This window comes from Ictidomys tridecemlineatus, chromosome 10, assembly GCF_052094955.1.
Source record: "Ictidomys tridecemlineatus isolate mIctTri1 chromosome 10, mIctTri1.hap1, whole genome shotgun sequence".
Lineage (NCBI taxonomy): Eukaryota > Metazoa > Chordata > Mammalia > Rodentia > Sciuridae > Ictidomys > Ictidomys tridecemlineatus.
Window position 1 is genome coordinate 65,983,547 of NC_135486.1, and position 20,082 is coordinate 66,003,628.

The window sequence follows — 20,082 nt, forward strand, 5'->3', positions numbered from 1 at the left end:
GCTGGCAGAGGGGCACTCCAGGGGTGCTCATAAAGTAGGCAAGAGCGCAATCACACACCAGCTTGCTGATTCTCTTGGTTTGATATTGGGGCGTCCATGTGGCTGTGTTCTGGTGAGGGTCTTCTGGGACCTGCACACGTCTTCCCCGAGCATGTGCACAGACAGAGGCTTGCTTCCTCCTGTTCCTCCTATGAGGACGCTAGCCCTACAAGATGAGAGCCTCACTTACTGCTACTGCCCAATAAGCCATCTCCAAACATGGTCACACCAGAGGCGAGGGGCTTCAACATACAACATACTAACTTGGGGGGTGTGAGAAGGTTCAGTCCAACCCAGGGCAGTTGGGAACAGTGTTCTTGAAATATCAGATCAACTTGGTTAGCATTTTCCGAATCTTTTATATGTTTATCACATTTTCCTGCTGTATTTTATCAATTGCAGAGCAAGGGATGTTAAAATTTCCGATGATTCAATTTGTCACCTTCCTCTTTGGTCACTTTGGCTTTGTGTATGCTGGGACTGAGTTTTGAGCTGCACATGCTTTAGGGTTTTGCCTTATTAATAAATCAGCCCTCTGACCCATGTCAAGTGCACACTTTCTTAGGCGAGGCTTTGGGTCTGGCACATCTATTCAGGGAGACAGTGAGGTCTTCTTATCCCAGCTTTGCCTTCACTGGCAACCTAGCAACTTAGATGTGACGGTCAAGCATGTTCCTTATAACACCATGTGGGCAAGGCAAGTCATTTTTATTCAGTCTGAAAATCTCTGCCTTTTACCTGGAGTTTAGTTCATTTACACAATTTCCTCCCATTTTATAGGGGTGTGACACACAGGTTTCCACCTTGACTGTTTTCAAGTGTACAGTCCAGGGGCACTCAATACATTCAAAATATCATGGCCAGTCTTTTCAGGCTGCCTTAAAAATACAACTTACAAATGACAAACACCAACTGCTCACAGTTGGAGGCTGAGAAGCCCAGGGTCAAGGTGCCCACAGCCTCTGAGGCGATGACTCACTTTGTTTCCAAATGTACCTTCTAGCTGTGTCCTCAGGCAGTGGAAGGGTTGACAAGCTCCCTCAGGCCTCTCATATAAGGGTAATAATCCCATCGACATGGCTCCACCCTCATGATCTAACCAGGGACTAAAGTTCAACATGAATTTGGTGTGTGGGGGGACACACACAAAACTTCCAGACCACAGCAATCACTATCATCTAGTTCATTTACTTTTATCATAGTTGATACAAAGGGCTGTTTTTATTGTTCCTTTCCTTCTTTCTGCTTTTATTCATGACCAGAAATTTTTGGAATAGCATTCTCTCTTCTAATGACCTTCTTTGTGCTAGTTTTTTAGTCATTGATGTAGAAATTTGTACCACTTCCTGTATCCGCCTTCACAGTGCACTCCACCAACAGTAAGACTCTTACAACAGTTGTCCATTTACCTCCCGTCTTGCCCCTTGAAGCCTTATTACTCCTACATAGATCAATGGCTCCATTTTTACTTTTTGCTTTGAATGGTTAATCATTTTCAAGGAATGTTAAGAAAATTTGTATATTCACATATGGATAGATCTTTAAAAATGCCAGGTTTTTTAATTGATTCATTATAGTTGTATGTAATGCTGGAATTTGTTGTTATATATTTGTATGTGCACACAATGTACTAGTATAAAAGTTTCTTTTATATTGATCTCCTCTTTTATTTTTAATTCCCCTTACATATTTGGGCTTTGTTTCACTGTCTTTTTAGTCCTAAGAAAAATTTTTTTTTTTTTAGATTTTTTTTAAAGAGACAGTGAGAGAGAGAGAGAATTTTTTATTATTTTTTAGTTTTCGGCAGACACAACATCTTTGTATGTGGTGCTGAGGATCGAACCCAGGCCGCACGCATGCCAGGCGAGCACACTACTGCTTGAGCCACATCCCCAGCCCCCTAAGGAATTTCTTAGCATTTCTTGTGATGCATATTTACTGATAAATTCCCTCAGATTTGCTGCCAACAAAAATGTATTTTTAGCTTCCATTCTGAAGGACATTTTACTGCATAATCACTCTTTTTAGCACCTTGAATATATCATTCCACTGGCATCTACAACTTCTGGTGAAAGCATGGTGTCATTTTTTTGTCACTTCCTTCTGGGGACAGTGTCTATTTTTGCAGGTGCTTTAGGCTGCTCCTCTCTCTGCATCTTCACAGTGATATGGCTAAGTTGGGCCTTCCTTTTTATTTTTTTCTGCTTGGAGTTCTTCAGTCTGTGGACTGACCTCTCACAGTCTTAGCCATTGTCTTCAAATCATGCTTCTAACCCCTTTTCTCTCACCTCCTCCTTCGGGACTCCTATTGCACGTGTGATAGACTACTTGATGTTTTCTCACCGATCTCAGCCATTCTGTTCCATTTCATCTATTTCTTTTATTGTTTCAGTTCAGAAAATTCCTACTGATGGGACTCCAAGGACACTAAATGACTCTTTCCTCTGCTGTATCCACATGAACCACGGAGAATTTATTTCTAATGTTACAATGGTGTTCCTAGGATTTTCATTCAGTTCTTTCTTTTAAAAAAACAAATTTCCATCTTTGCAGTATCTCCTATTGCTTTTTGCCTGTCATATCCCTTTTCAACTAGCTTCTTTTTTTAAGTATAGTTTGATCAACTTCATTTACAATGATAATGACATCCATTTCTTTTAACAGTGACATAGGGTTACTTTCTATATTCTTCCTTTTTGTTTTTTAGTTATACATGACAGTAGAAAGTATTTTGGCAGAATATACACAAAGTATAACTTATTCTGTGGGGGTCCCACTCTTGTGGTTGTACACGGTGTGTAGTTACCTGGTTGTGTATACAAATACAAGGCTAGGAAAGTTATGACCCATTAATTCTACTATCTTTCCTATTCCCCTTCCCTCTCCCTTCCCTTTGTCTAGTCCAATCTATTTCTATTATCCTCCTCCCCATGTCCCTTCTTTTGGGTTAGCATCTACAAATCAGAGAATATTTAGCCTTTGGTTTTTTGGGATTGGCTTATTTCACTTCACATAACATCCTCCAGTTCCATTCATTTACCAAATGCCATAATTTCATTCTTATTTACAGCTGAGTAATAGTCCATTGTGTAATATACTACATTTAATTTTTTGTTTTAATTAGTTATACATGACAATAGAATGCATTTATGCACTTTAATAAATTAAATATAAAATACATCTAAATACATAGATGGGATATAATTTCTCATTTTTCTGACATTTTTAAATCGGTTGCTCAAAATATTACAATGATCTTGACATATCATATATCATACATTTGATTCAAATGGAGTATGAATTCTTATTTTTCCCATGTGTACAGACTGCAGGATCACATTGGTTATACATCCACGTTTATACATATTGCCATACTAGTGTCTGTTGTATTCTTCTGCCTTTCCTATCTCCCCCCCTCCCATCATCTCTCTCTACCCCATCTACTGTAACTCCTTTCTCTTTTTCCCCCCTTTCCCCTCACATCCTCTTATATGTAATTCTGTATAACAATGAGGGTCTCCTTCCACCTTCCGTGCAATTCCCCTTCTCTCCCCCATTCCCTCCCACCTCTTGTCCCTGCTTAATGGTAATCTTCTTCTCATGCACTTCCTCCCTGCTCTGTTTTGAGTCACCCTCTTTATATCAAAGACATTCGGCATTTGTTTTTTAGGGATTGGCTAACTTCACTTAGCATAATCTGCTCTAATGCCATCCATTTCCCTGCAAATGCCATGATTTTGTTATTTTTTTTAGTGCTGAGTAAAAATGTCACTTTTTTTTTTTTATCCATTCATCTATTGACGGGCTTTTAGGTTGGTTCCACAATCTAGCTATTGTGAATTGTGCTGCTATGAACATTGATGTACCTGTATCCCTGTAGTATGCTCTTTTTAGGTCTTTGGGGAATAGTCTGAGAAGGGGAATAGCTGGGTCGAATGGTGGTTCCATTCCCAGCTTTCCAAGGAATCTCCATACTGCTTTCCAAACTGGTCGCCCCAATTTGCAGTCCCACCAGCAATGTACAAGTGTACCCTTTTTTCCCCACATCCTCACCAGCACTTGTTTGACTTTATAATGACTGCCATTCTTACTGGAGTGAGATGGTATCTTAGAGGGTTTTAATTTGCATTTCTTTGATTGCTAGAGATGGTGAGCATTTTTTCATGTATTTGTTGATTGACTGTATATTCTTCTCTGAGAAGTGTCTGTTCAGATCCTTGGCCCATTTGTTGATTGGGTTATTTGTTTTCTTATTAATTTTTTTAGTTCTTTGTTTGGATATTAGGGCTCTATCTGAAGCGTGAGGGGTCAGGGAAATGCTGGGTCTAAACCGATTTCTCTGGTAGGACCTGAAGGCAGGGAAAATCCTGCTCACTGTGGATCTGGCAGCCCAAGGCATCCACTGGCGCGATGGCCACTGAACCCACCCGCAGGGATCGGTGCATGGGCTGGCCTGCTCTGCAGCATTTGGCTGGGGCACAGTCGTGCCTGCTTTCCACACACCGTCTGTTCTACTTTGAGCTCAGCAGCTGTGAAAAGGCCACATGGACGGCAGGACCAGATCCTTACTCTCTGACCCTTCAGTAAAGGGGACCCAGTGAGGGCTCCTGCTTATTTGACGCATGAGCCACAGAACACTAGGAAAGCGCTCAGACTGTGACGCCAAGGAGCCATTTCTGTTGGTGCCGCTGAACTCAATGAATGTCCAGCTTGGTTGTGGTTTCTTGACTCAAGGCACAGACTACACCCAGGAATTTCTATGATTGTGATAAGCAACCATCTACTCCTGTGACACAAAACCAAAGTGTTGAAGCTTGTGATGTTACCTCAGATATTTCGTCATTGTGTCCTGGGACCTTAAACTGTTCCCATGGTTATTCCCACATTCCTAAAGGTACCATTGGAAGAGGCCATTGAGCACCTGGTACATCCAACACTAACTGTCCAGTGCGGTGACCTCCAGCTCCTTACTCACACCAGACATCCACAAGAGTTGATGGATGAACATTCAATACCCTTCTCTCCCTTTCAGAGAGTCTGTTCATGGAAGGGAACTGGAGGAGGAGTCAACATCACCTAGAAAACCCTCAATTGGAAACCTCAGCTTGTTTCCATCTTGGACAGTGAGTGTGTTCATGCAAGTAAAAGTGAGGCTGCATTACGGTGGCTTTTTTGAGGGGAAGGGTGGGAGATGTGTCAGAATGGGAATGTGGGTTGACGCTGGGCAGCTGAAGGTGCCGTCTGTCATTCCTTTTTTTGTCAACAGGCATCTCAATTCTTGCTATATTGGGAACTCCCCCACTTTTTGAGGCCTGCTGAACACAGAGCCCCTCAACAGAACTCAAGGTCCCAGAGGCTGGGGCTCTCTTCCCAGCTGTCCTGGAAGCTGAGGTGGGGAGATAAGAGAACCCTGCCATGGCCAGAAGAAACCACTAGCCTCTGGCTCCCGGCATCGAAGGGGTCTTAACAGATGGAAGTGCAGGGGAGGCTGGGCCAGGATAGGGTGCAAGAGCTGGCTTAGGGCACAGCTGCCCTTCAAAGGCCACTGTGACATGCACAAGCCACTCTTGCTGCCCAGCCCCAACACTGGCCCTCCAGCCCCCTTGTGAATGGAGAGCTGCCTAGTGATGTTCTAGTACATTCCTTGAAACTTAAATTGCTGGAGGTGGTTTCTGTTGCTTATAAATTAGAATGCCGGCTGATACACTGAGTAATTGAGAATACAGTTTCCATGATCTCAAATATTAGTTTCCATTATCTGGGACAACATGTATCAGTAGGAGAGGATGTAAAAATGTCAGCCGAATGTGACTAATTCCCTAGAGCACACAAACCCCTGACAATATCTTATTTATTTTTACTTTCCTTATCTAAGAGCGATGGGGTGGGAGGAAATAAGTGAGCTGAAAATTCACATTAATGAAAGTCTTAGAACTATTTGAGAATTGCTTAAGATTTATTCATTTTAACAATGACAACTTCTATCACCCGAGTATTTGTATTTTCCTTTGTGCAAGTTTTGAGACTGATGATTGACTAGAACTACTATTATTGATTTAATCACATGAAGCCATTTTAATGAAATGTCCATCTCAAATAACCATTGTTTTTCTATGCAATAAGTATCAAAGCTCCTATATAAGTTTTTTACTTAATAAAGAAACAACTGCTGAGTGCAGTGGTGCAGTCCTGTAATCCCATTAACTGGGGAGGCTGAGGTGGAAGGACCCCAAGTTTGAGGTTAACCTCAGCAACCTTGAAAAGACCCTCAAGTTGGCAAGACCCTGTCTCAAAATAAAAAGCATAAAGAACTGGAGATGTGGCTCAGCAGTAGAGTGTCCCTGGTTTAATCCTCAGTACCAAAAAAAAAAAAAAGGAAGAAAAAAGAAACAGGTCTCTTTTAGAAAATAGAAAACCTCCCTTCCCTTCCTCTGCTGGAAGGAGAATGGAAATTTTTCTGTCACGTATCTAACGCAATCAAAGACCTTCCAGCTTTTATTTTTAAAGAGGAATTGTGGCTGTGAGAAATGTCTTTTCAAACAGAGGTTAATAAACATGTGACACGATTTCAGAGTACTATGAAAATTTTCTGTTGAAGCCAATTAAACACAGCTCCAACATCCAATTTCATCATAAATTCAACAAATGAAATGAAGTCATTTTTACAGCTCAACATGCTGGGGAATGAATGACATTCCTAAGGAATGCAAATGGCACCAACTTCTCCATTTCTTTCCGTTTTTACTTCACAGCTTTGTTGGGAAAGTTCACTCAAGGGCCTTCATTATTCTTGTGTTAAAATGAAATGACTCAACTTTCCCCCGATGGATGTTGGAAGCTCTAATAAGATTCTCTCTGACTTAAAGAGTCCAATGCATTTGTTAGAGACTGCACTGCAGGGTTTTTTGTGTGAACGTCTTTTTGTTTAAGGAGCAGGACTTCCTCTTTGAGCTGAAAATGCTCAGGAAGCTTGAAGAACAGCAAATCCTTGGTTTTCACTTGCAAAGAAGAGTTACATACGATGCTGTGGCTTTTATGTGGTGGCAGTTCACACCATGAGCTCATTTTGCAGAAAATTCAGTAGTGCCATGTGCTTGTCACTCAGGAGACTGGGCTCTAATCAAATAAGTACTCATTTAATGTGTGATGTGACTCATGTTCAAATGCACAGGACTGATGGCTAAAACAATCAACTTTCAATATCTTTATGAGACTTACATCAAGAAGTAACTACATGACGTGAGAGTACCCTCAGTGGAACTGGGTTCTCCAGGACAGAAGACACCCATGTTGGAAGTTCTAAGACATGGCAGAGGTGAAGCCAGTGGAAGGGATGCTGGGATTCAGAAGAGGGAAACCCTTGCAGCCAGAGGAATCTGGAAAGATTTGGAGGGGACCCGAAGGAGAAGTGGCTCTCTCCATCTGAGGACAGCGCAAAGTCCATTTCAGGCAGAGGACAGCATGAATCTGGGTGTTAGGAAGCAAAGGCACCAACAACTGTGGTAGAGAAAGGAGTTGGGCCTCAGTTGTACAACTGGGAGACACTGGGGGCTGGGCAGTGCAAGAACCAGAGAGCCGCTGGAGAGGACTGTGTTTACCAACCCCTCACTCATCCCTGAAGAGCTGGAAGATGTCATCAATCAGGTGGGTTCTGAAAAGTGCTTATCAGTGTCTGATCAGCATTGGCAAAATTGATCCCCACCCCCACCCCCAGGTGTAAATGTTACACATTAAATGCTTATTAAGGCCTTTAAGTTCTGAAAAAACAAAAACCAACAAACAAAAAAACCCATGAGCTGTGTACCAGCCTTCCCCAGAGACCAAGAAATCCTTCTCAAACTGATACCAACAGAACACCGACCCCAAAAGACATACTTTGTAAGCCCTTGAATGTGTGGACGGGCTCCATTTGTCTGCACCATTGCTTAGCTAACTACCTACCCCAGAGGTAATATCTCCTCCCTAGTTCTAACCAGGGGCTCTACTGAAAGCTTCATCACATGTAAGCTCTATTGGGGAGCATAGTGAATGTTGCAGAAAAGGCTGTGCTGTCACAAACAGCGGATCAACTGCAAACAAACATTCCCCTGCACTCAGCTCGCACACACTGGCAATTCTGTGCAAGGGGAAAACTAAATTTTTCAATGTCCTTAAATTAGGCATAAGCTGGAATTTTAGAGAGCATCCTGGCTTTTTGTGTTTCTAAGTTTACACGTTAAGTGATTCCTGTAATTATCTCCGGGTACTTGGATTATATGAATGTTATTCATTAGCTAATTTGTATTTTTGGATTTTGTTTTCTAAAATAAATACTCCCAAGAAAAGAAACTCAATTTATATAAAACTCAAACATTTCTGGTTATTTTCCCTACTGCACATTTACTATGGTCAGGTTCTACAGTAACAGCTACAGGAGCAAGAGAAGGTAAGGTACTTCTACTCTCCGGACCTTGGGTTATGTCTCCTTTGCCTTTTTGACAGTATCATGTTTTTAAATTCTGCAACAATTAAAAGAAAACAAACGTTTCCAGGACCAGTCTTGCCTCAAGGCTTTTGGACTTCCTGCAATTCCATCCCTCTGCAGTGTCCGAGAGCTTCCTGCACTACCCCTCCAATGTGACTCCCTGTGTTCAAGTCACTTTTCATCCCTTTACCTTCTCACTGCACAATAACCTCTGTAGACTGAGGTATCTCATAGGAAGAGCTCAAAAAGGAAGGAAATAGCCAAGATGGTCAAGAAATGGACCAATAAAGAAAGAAAATTGGAGGGCTCACCACAATGACTACAAAGCCACCTGCTAGGAGCTGCCTCCCTATGACCTATGTCACAGGAAAGCAGCTTTGCTATTCCTTATTCTGCAATGTTGCCATAGCAGCAAGATCCTCAACGTGCTGAGCACCACGAAACTCTCCCTGAAGAAATTCCTGTCTGTATGCCTGAGACTAAGTCAATGACAGCAGAGGTCTGAGTGAAGTGTTACCCTACCACAAAAGGTAAAGTGCTGCAGGACAGAGTAAGTGTTTTGAATGCTGGTTATGAACAATGGATACAAATGCAACTCCAATTAGAAAAGAAAAAAACAAGTGTGTACTGAGCACAGGCACTTGACTGAAAGCTCCTGTGTAGGTTAAGTATCAGCTGAGGACTGTACATGGAGGCTGAGCTGCCCATTATTCAAAGCTACTCTCTCAACTCAGGCACTTGTTGGTGTCAATGACACTCACCTGCAAACAAATCGCCAGGTTCACTCTACATCCAAACGAGGTGCTGACAGCCCGCGGGTGGAGGCCCAGGTCCTTGAACAGCTTAGAGAAGGACTGCGTGAGGGCGATCCGAGGCCGTTCTTCTGCCACCACCACACAGGTCCTCACTCGGGACAAGTCCAGTCCTCGTGCCTACAAATAAGGACAGTGACGCTAATGTGGCCTTTGACTTAGCTGCTTGTACGTTGGTGTCCCTAGGTGTCTCTACTCAAAGCCTCAGGAGCAAGGGGTGAATCAACTCAGCTCCACATTGCCAGGGCTGTCCGAACCCATGCTGTTGATTAAACTGGTCCAGGATGCCCTTGTAAAAAAAATCGACACAGATTTTCTAATTCTCAAAGACGCTACCGCCATATTATAAATGTTAGGAAGAGGCAAAGCAAGAATCGTGGTGAGGAAAAGCAGCTTCCTTGGTGAGGTGGCTGGGGAGTGAGCAACAGCAGGCCTCTGCTCTCTGTGAGCTGGGATTCACAAGGACACTGCAGAGAAGTGAGGACCCCCATCTTCAAAACAGCAACACAAAACCGGAAGGTTCAGACAACGTCCCCACCAGGTGAACAAGGTCACTGATCAGCGCTCCCGAGTGGCTCGTTCTCATGCACATAGTTCAGCTCACTCAATTTCTGCAGCAAATTCACACAGCTGAGTAAGACACCCAGCTCATGGGAGGGATGTTAGTGATGGATTTGCATCTGAAAGTGGTGCATGTTGGCAACTTGGAGAGGACGCCAGGGGTGTCAGAGGGGGACTACCAAACCCAGCGGCTCCATCCTGCCATACTCCTCAAGGTGCTCTCATCCTGGCACAGAGGTAACCAGCAAGGGTCCCCATACAGGAGGAAACATTTCTAGACAACTGTGTATGTGCACGCACGTGCGCGCGCTTGAGTGCCTGCATGTGCAGGGCTGGAATCGAGCCAGGTTCTTGTGCATGCTAGGCACATGCTTCACCACCCAGCTACATGGCCAGCACTTAAGTTTGACAGTGAAGTAGGATATATGATCATGTACCTAGTTACACAGGAAAATTGAAATCTGGGCGATACCAGTCACATGTTTGTACACGTAAAGGTCAGAGGCAGTGCACCACCAGGTTTGTGACAGTCTGGAGCTAGAGATTAGGAATTTGGCTCCAAGCTTATGAAGGATAGGAATGTGGGAAGGTGCTCAACTTCCCTGAACCAGAGTTTCTCATCTTTAAAATGGAGACAACAATGGTTCCTTACTTAGTATCATTCAATTATAATATTTGATTTCAATAACTTATAGATATACCCAACAAGGTCAGTCTGTGAAAACGTACTCAATCATTTCACAATGCAACACAGGTGGATATGAGAAATAATGTCTTACAACTTTTCCCTGTGTGTATAACCTCAAATAGACATTCATATAGCTTAATATCAAAGCTGTTTTAGATTTTGTTTTCCTGCTGAAACTAATTGATGCCTGAATAAGAAAACAATGCAGGAGATACAGATGCACTGCTTTGTTGTTTGTATGTACTCTGTGTATGTGTGTGTATATGTGTGTGTGTGAGAATACCAATATTATCCAAGGACCTACACATGGTGGGTTGGCTTATAATCAAAACAGGTCATCTCAGTACCCCCCCTCAGTTATCTGGAACTATTTAATTTTCCACAAAAATGTCTATTAAAATATTTTTCACTAAGACAGGGAAATATTACTATTCTTACATAATGTTAGTAATAAAAAAAATCTCAACTCTATTCATGCAACTGTAAAATGTATTTTGAGTAGGGACCAGTCCTTCAAAACAGTCTTCCAAGGCAAACAAAAGTGAGTAGCAGCCAGGTGCAGTGGCATACGCCTGTAATCCCAGGGCTCGGGAGTTTGAGGTAGGAAGATCAGAAGGACCGTGAGTTCAAAGCCAGCTTCAGCAACAGCAAGGTGCCAAGCAACTCAGTGAGACCCTGTCTCTAAATAAAATATCAAATATGTCTGTGGATGTGGCTTAGTGGTCAAGTGCCCCTGAGTTCAGTTCCCAGGAAACCAGCCCCCTCCCCCAGTGAATTCAAGCCTTTCTAGTTAAACACCAGTATCAGATAACAACCTTAACTCACACAACAACAACAAAAAAACAAATTTAGGATATTTCAAGTAGACATGGAAATTAAAACATCAACATTTTACACTCTTGCTTATAATTTATGACAGTGGGAAACTATTCATGGCAACCAGTAAGCCTGAGTTGGCAAATTACACCTTGGCTCTTTGAAGGACTGTCCTAACCCATCTGCCAGAGTCCCCTCTGGGGACAAGCGGGCTCTTGTGCACTCTTGAGCTCAGGCGGGGCATGCAACAGCTTACCTTGAGGGATTCTGTCTGGGAGCCCAGCCCCTTGGTGCAAAGCTCCATCACCGAGTATGAGCAGAATGTGTCCCGCACCTTGTACTGACTCACAGCTAGCAGCCACAGTGCAGGATTGGTCTCCAGCTCTGAGGGTGGGATCAGAATGGACTGGTGCCCAGAGTACACACTGTAGAGACAGGACAGGCCATCAGGATAGTGCTCAGCAAGGTGGGAAAGTTAGGGCAACATTCACCTCAGAAAAGGGAGGACTTTGAACAAGCCCCTTGTGTCATTTGGAGGACAGGGACAGTAAAACCAACTCCATAAAAGGAAATCATGGTTTTGAAGACATTCCAGGAAGCACGGAAGGCCCACAGGAATTATAATGCAGGTATTACCACTGGGAACGCTATTCAAAACATCTAAAAAGCTGAAAGACTGTTGGGTTTCTCTCAATGTTGCTGAATTAACAAAGTGGACCTCTTCTATAGGGGACAAAGGCACCATGTTCTGGTAGAAATTTTGGAAAGTTCAAAGCAGGAGCTCTTGAACCACAGATGTGGCTTGTATTTTGTTAATACAGCTCGTTGGGGAACAAGGCTGCAGCCTGTTATGTCTAAATATTGGCTCCAGCAGCTTTAGGCTGACTGGTTGGAGTAGAGAACACAGGAGCTAAAATTTTGATAAATGCCCATTTAAGAAAACCTATGCCTTCCCCAGTTTAGAATACTGAGAATTCCAGAGTCAAAGAGAATTAAGACAATTCAAGGAAGATAGTTGCTGAAACTTTTAGGTATAGATTTTTACTTTTAAATGATTCAAACAAATCATACAACAGAAAAACTAAGGAAAATACAACGATTCTTTAATTTTATCTCCATATTAGAGGAATGAGGAAAATAATGGATGTCACACAAAATAAAATATTCTAAATAAACCAACTTTTAAAATTTAAATAAAAGAATTTCTGGCTATATAAAATTCATATGTGAAATAGCACATTAGGCCACATTCCCTGCTATAATACTAAAGCTATTTCTTCTTTAGTGCAGCCAATCTCATTTTATGATTTCCAAAATTGTTAGCAGGAATCCACTCTGTTCAAGGATGTAAGGAAGATGGCCCACACAATCTCCTTCAAGGAGGACCCTGCATATGGAAAGCTATTCTTCAGGGAATGTGACAAAGGACATCCTGGGGCAAGTTTCCATGTCTTTCTTTATTTCTCTACTCCCAAGTTTCATTTATTTTTGTCAAAAGGGAATATTGCAAACTGACCCTTTTGTGTGGCCTTCCAAAGGGCATTGATCATCTGAGAGCCAGGAGGTTAGGCATGTACGGGAAGGAACACCAAACCTCAAGTTATCTCTCAGCTGTAAATAGGCTATTTTGTCCTAATTTTCAGTATTGTGGTTAAAAAAAAAATCCCAAACATAAATTTACCATTTTAGCTATTTCTAAGTGTGCACTTCAGTGGTGGGTGTGCATGTGGACACACAATAACTTCCCACCATAAAACAGCGGATCTGGCACACGCTGCAATGTGAATAAACCTTGGAAACATGATGCAGAGTGAAATAAGCTGGATAGAAGACCCAAATATTGCACAGTTCCACTCCTATGAAGTATCTAGAACACGCCAACTCAGAAAGTTGACTGAAGAATGCTGGGAGGAGGGAGGAAGAGGGACAGATTCAATTTGGAGTAAAGAAAGCAAATTGAAAACACTGGTTATGGTTGCATATCATTGTGAACCTAATTGACACACTAAAGTGTGTACCTTTCATTGGCACCAGCAACACACCTAAGGGATGAGTGCCATCTCTCCCCCCAGACCTGGGCCCTGTTGTGAGACGGAGGTCCTGAGACCCTGGCAAAGTAGCTTCATCTTAGTGTCTGCCTGGAGCTGGGCAGCACAGAGGAGGACTTCCCACCTGCACTGGGTTCACTGGAATTGATGTCCCACCTCTTGGAGGCCTCCATCTTTGTCTTGTTCACTGTTGCTTTGGGGCACAGTACTCCAGAATTAGCCTACAAACTATGTATGACTTTGAGAAATGACTTCTCTCTTAATTTTGACTATCATTTCAATGTTGTTCCCAAATTTTACTTTATACATGTCATTATAAGGAGACCCAAAAGGAAGATGATGAAACACAAATGACTTCCTTCTTTCTGGAGAACATGTCTCAGGATTAACGATTTGCTTAATCAGGACTGTTGGTACACAAGAGGCTGAACACTCAGAGTGAATTCCAGGCTGGATAATTTCAGGCATATTTGCAAAAATCCAATACAGTTTCATTTGCCTCTTCACCCTCATAAAAGGGAAGTCAAAGTACGGAAAAATTGATAAATACTGACAAAGCAAAACCTGACTCATGAGCTTTTCACTTGGCCTGTACCTTGCCCAATCCAACTAATGCTGATTGTTGCACTTATTAGCCAGTATTGATTTTTTTGGCACTGGTGATAAATATCCCTATGGACAAGACTAACATGTTTAATAGCAGGTTGCTTATTCTGATAACATTATTTTCTAAGAGTTTCTGGAAACTCAGCTAGTTTAATTTAGATCTTAATTCCAGAATAAATAAAACACTTAAACTTTCTGGTATGTAACAAAAACTTACAGAGAAGCAAATCAATGATTCCAGATTATTCAATTAACTCAGATGAAAACAGCCACGCTTCTCTCCAGCGGGCTCATGGGCTGGGCCTCCTGAAGGCAGGCTTGCTGCTGGAAGGCCCCTGGATCTCGCATGCTTTTCAATTATTCCACTGTCACACCTTTCCATTTTAAAACCACCAGCTTCATTTAGGCATACTTCCCATTCCATAGAACTCACCACATTAAGAGTAGAATAATAATCTTTAACAAATTTGCAGTTATAAAATTATCACCAGTGCTGGTGTAAATCATTCTCATCATTCTAAAGGTAGTCCCTGTGTGTTTGCCATCAATACAGCCAAACCTAGCCCTGGTCTCTGTAAATTTGCCTTTTCTGATTTCATATAATCAAAGAGCATTGAGTCTGACTTCATTCACTTAGCATCATGCTTTTAAGCCCCCTTCCCCCCAATACTCTGCATTAGTATTCCACCGTACAGATGACGAATCTTGTTGGTCCATTTTTCTGCTTGCGGACACATGTACCCAGCCCCTTCCAACTTCCTGGTTTGGACCAAGGCTTTGGGGAACAGTTGTGTATCAAGTCTTTCTGCAGACACACAATTTCCTATCTCAAAGAGAAGCCTAGACTAGGTCTGCGGGGTCATATGGTAAACTCACATGTAACTTTTAACTCAAACTGTGATTTCCCTATTCTTATCAACAATGTGTGACAATTCCCGTTTTTCCACACACATGGTTATGACTGCTTTGTGGCATGAGTTTGCAGTTAGAAATGCTCAACTTTTGATTATACCTGTTCTAGTGCATGTGAAGTACCTCACATGGTTTCACCTTTTATTGCCTTAATGCTAGACATCTACTCATGAGCTTGTTGGCCATTCATATGTGGGTTTTTAGTGTTTTTTTTTTTCTTCTTCTTTTGAGAGTGAAGGAGTACTGGGGATTGAATCCAGGAGCACTTAGCCACATCCCCAGTCCAATTTTCGTGTTTTAACTAGAGACAGGGTCTTGTTGAGGTGCTTAGGGCCTTGCTAAATTGCTGAGGCTGGCCTTGAGCTTGCGATCCTCCTGAGCTGCTGGGATTGTAGGTGTGTACCCAGCTTATATGTATCCTTTTGGTGAAATACCTATTGAAACATCTTGCCCATGTTTAAATCGTTGCTTTTATTCTTGAATTTTACAGTGCTGGTTAAAGAACTTTACCAGATGATTTGCAAATACTTTTTCCATGGCTTGCCTTTTAATTTTCTTCATGTCTTTTGATATTGCTAAAGTTTTTGAGTCTAATTTATCAATATTTTCTATGTATTAAGCCTTTGCTGTCACATGTAAGATATTTCTGCCAATCTCAAATTAGTAAGATTTAATCCTGTGTTTCCTTCTAAAATTTTTGCTTACACCTCATTGGAGTTAATTTATGTGTATGATGTATGATAAAGATTTAAATTATCTACCTATGTCCAATATTCCTAGCATCATTTGTTAAAAAGATTATCTTTTCTGCCAGGTGCAGTGGTGCATGCCTGTAATCCTAGCAGCTCAGGACGCTGCTGCAGGAGGATCAAAACTTCCAAGCCAGCCTCAGCAACTAAGCAAAGCCCTAAGCAACTCCTTGAGTCCCTGTCTCTAAATAAAATATAAAAAGGACTGGGGATATGGCTCAGTGGTTAAGGTACCAGGGTTTGAACCCAGGGGCCCTTATCTCTTCCCTAGTGAATCACTTTGGTACCTTTAAAGGGGGGGGGGACTTATAAGGGTTTATTTTTAGACTCTCAATTTTGTTTCAATGACATGTATCCATCCATCCAAGTCTATTTGATGCTAGTACCAAATTGTCTTGGTGACTGTAGCTTCCCAGTAATTTTTGAAATCAGGAAATGGTATTCTGGTAGTCCGAGTTCTCCAATTTTGTTATTCTGTTTCAAAATTATTCCAACAATTCTACAGAAGGGGTCCTTTTATCCCTTTTAGGATCATCTTGTCTATTTCTATAAAAAAGCATGCTGAGGTTTTGATAGGGATTATTCTGAACCTATGAATGCATCTGGGAAGAATTGCCCTTTTAGTATTGAACCTTCCAGGGCATGAATATGAACTCTCTGATGTGCTTTACAACACACATCTGATCTTAGAAAACATTTTGCAATAACTCATTATATAAACAATCTTCTATTTTGTGATTAAAGATGGTTTTAGGATGGAAATAGTTTTACTTTCATATACCCACAAAATTACAGAAAATTTCCTAGTCAAAATAACTTTAAATTTCTGAATCATTCAATGGTGAATCAAAAAATCAATGTCCATTCCACCAAAAAATGCTTCTGGGGGCATTTCCAACCAATATGTATATTTTCCTCCATAAACCAAACCATCAAAATTTGAACACTGATATGCTTCTCTTATCCAAGTTCAAACCCTGTTCAAGCTTCTCCAGTTGTCCCAATTACAGCTCTTACAGTGAAAGGGTCCATTTCAGGCTCTCACATACTTAAGCTGTCGTCTTTCAGATTCTTTTCCCCATATGATTTTTCAGGGTTTCCTCTGCTCTGGGACACCAAGGTTTGTGACGATTTCAGGCACTCCTGTTGAGTGTCCCCCAACTGTGTGTGATATTTCCATGTCACTAGATACGAATGAGCAAGAGTGACGCCTTGTCCTCTCCTGGCCTGTGGAGTGGCTCAGACACTTCCTCACCACTACCAGTGGCTTTGGCTCTGGTCACTAGTGCATAGCTTCTCCAACCTCAAGTTTCTTACCCCTTTATTTTGTGCATCGCTACCACAGACATTCTTGCTCCTTATCATGCATTCAATTTCCTCATCTCTTTAAATAGTTAATTTCCTATTTTATTCAAAATATTCTAAATTGTTGTGATCTTTATTTTGATGCAAAAGTTGTTCCCAATTTGCCCAGTGGGAACTTTCAAACTAACATTCTATCCTTGTGACATAGCCCCATCATTCTTTGAGCCTTTCCTTGCTTTCTAGCTTAAAATGACATTTCAAGGTCATTTTGTACATACTCTTTCTGAAGTTTGAAATCAGCCACTTCTTGAAGAAGCCCTAGTCTACTTTAGAAGAAAACAGTATTTAATAGTTAAGATACTTGATGTGTTCATTGCTCCTGGGGAATGGCTGCTTCCAGGTCTTGTCATGGACAGGGCCGTGGAACACACGCACATATATTCATATATACAGAGCACTGCTGCATTTCTAACCTTAGCAGTATCTGCTGAAAAGCATGTGTTTACATCAGGCCTAACTGAAAGCCAGCTTCAGAGACGACTGTATTTTCTGTTCTGAATTTATAACCCCCTTTGCCAACATGGAGGAATCTGGCTTTCATTATCCTTATCACTTATTTTTAATCCCCTTGCATGAAGCCAGTCTGCCCCCATGCTGCTGCTGACCTCCATTATTCCTCTCCTGCCTGGCTCCCCACCCCATGCCAGCTGCCTCTCGGTGTGCATGCTCTCTTCCTCCTCCTCCTGGGTGCTGTCACCCTCCCTTCCCTGCCTGCTGTGGACCTTCATGGCCTGCAGAATGAGGCCTCCCCAAATTCATACCTCAGTGTTTTAGTGATCATCCATCTGAAACCCAAGGCTTTTCTTTTTTAAAAGAAGGTCCTTTAGGATTTCAGAAAACATAGAAACCTATAGCAGTTACACACTTATTTTCATTGTTGCAGGGCCAATCAGAACACTGCTTCTGGGACTTTTGAATGAATTTACTGGAAAGACGATTATTCAACCAAGATTCAGTGCAACCTGCACAACCCCTTAAAGACTCTCAGTTCTTATGTCTCACAGGAAGAGCTTTCCTTCATACAAGGAGACTGGCTTCATACAAGGGGATTAAAAATAAGTATACATGATAAGGATAATGAAAGCCAGATTCCTCCATGTTGGCAAAGGGGGTTATAAATTCAGAACAAAAAATACAGTCGTCTCTGAAGCTGGCCTACAGTTAGGCCTGATGTAAACACCTGCTTTTCAGCAGATACTGCTAAGGTAGAAATGCAGCAGTGCTCTGTATGTATGAATATATGTGCATGTGTTCCACAGCCCTATCCATGACAAGACCTAGAAGCAGCCATTCCCCAGGAGCAATGAATACATCAAGCAAGTATCTTAACTATTAAATACCATTTTCTTCTAAAATCAACTAGGGCTTCTTCAAGAAGCAGTTGATATCAAACTTCAGAAAGCATATACAAGCACCTTCTCAAAAAGTTTAATTGTACTAATCAGAATGCCACTGTTTTCCAAAATTATAGGATTAGATTTTAATCCAATACTATTAAATATGAATGCATTAAAAATAATGTCTTAGGAGAGTGTTTAAAGGTAGGTGTGGTGATGCTTGACTAGAATCCCAACTATGATGGGGGCTGAGGCAGGACTACAATGATGAGCCAGCATAGACATCTTGGCAAGACCCTCTCACTAATCCCTGAGTTCACACATAAAGCCTTGGTTTCAATCCCCAGCACCACAAAAAAAAGATTATTAAAAAAATGTCCACTATACACCATTATGAAAAGAAAATCATACTATATATAGCATCTCAATTTTATAAATATGCTAATTGTAAGCATAGCATATTTGTAAAATTAAAGATTTATGGGTGAAACTTTACATAGTTTGCGTTTGCTTTAAAATACCCCATTAAGGGGCTGGCGTTGTGGCTCAGTGGTAGAATGCTCGCCTAGCATGCATGAGGCACTGGATTCAATCCTCAGCACCACATAAAAACAAGATAATGTGTCCATCTAAAACTAAACATATAAATATTTTAAATAAAAATACCCCATTAAAATCAGGCGTATTGGTGCACGCCTATAATCCTGGAGGCTTGGGAGGCCGAAACAGGAGGATCAGGAGCTCAAAGCCAGCCTCAGCAATGACAGTGCTAAACAACTCAGTGAGGTCCTGTCTCTAAATAAAATACAAAATAGGGTTGGGATAGTCACACCCCAGCATCAAGGCCACAGGGAAGACTTCTCCTTGGGTTCTACACCCCCTAAGAAAAATGCCTATTAAAAAAGAAAAAGTAGATATGAAAAAAATCTGATACAATGTAGAAACGTGAAGCTGGATCATGGGTGCTGGTGGATCATTCTAGTACACTTTATACGTTCATATATATTTGAAAACATGAACTTGCTAAGTGTACTACATTAGAAAACAAGCTACAGAAGGCTACATGCAAAAATGTATTTACAGTTACCACTGTTATTAGGTGGTATGATTGTAGATAGCTGTGTATATAATTTCTAAAATTTCTACAATAAACACACATGTATAATCAGGGAAAAAAATCCCGATACTTAGCCGTTTGTATACCCACCAGGAGCTCATTCTATACATGTTTATGAGATCTTGCTCTAAGCCAGGGCTGATTTGGCAGCAGCCCCAGATGTGGACTCAGCCCTCGGGCATGTCCCACCCCAAGCCCTCCTCTAAGGAAAAGCCAGGAGGAGGAGGAGGAGAAAGGAGGTGAGAGCCTGTAATGTCCCCTGCTTCAACAAGAACTTGAGCAGGCGCAACTGCCAACTGGAGGGTGTAAGAACCAAGCCCTGAGAGTCCCCCTGGGAAGCGTGTAAAGGTCTGTGACGGCCATCTTCTCAAAGGCCTTGCTGGCCGCTGTCTCTGGGCTTCTTCAGAACTCGACTGGCCTCCTGGAGGAAGTGGAAAGCCACTCGGTGCTACTCTGTCCCTGAGGTGATGGTGGGCTTTTCAAGGACAGGCAGTGGGCCTCGGCAGTCTCCGGAGGTGCAGTGCTCAGGGCTGCCTGCAGGGCCAGAGACCTAGAAGGAAAGGTACAT

At 41.9% G+C, this 20,082-nt stretch overlaps 1 protein-coding gene across 7 annotated transcripts in view; it reads right to left on the bottom strand.

Annotated features, from left to right (window-relative positions):
- Window positions 1-20,082, bottom strand: part of Dip2c (disco interacting protein 2 homolog C) — a 361,933-nt gene that overhangs the window by 31,338 nt on the left and 310,513 nt on the right. For all 7 annotated transcript variants that reach the window (XM_078023128.1, XM_078023125.1, XM_078023124.1 and 4 more), the window contains 2 exons: window positions 11,637-11,805; window positions 9,265-9,435 (listed from right to left, as the gene is read on the bottom strand). In XM_078023128.1, coding sequence (XP_077879254.1) covers window positions 9,265-9,435; window positions 11,637-11,805 — 340 coding nt within the window. The remainder of the gene's footprint in view (window positions 1-9,264; window positions 9,436-11,636; window positions 11,806-20,082) is intronic.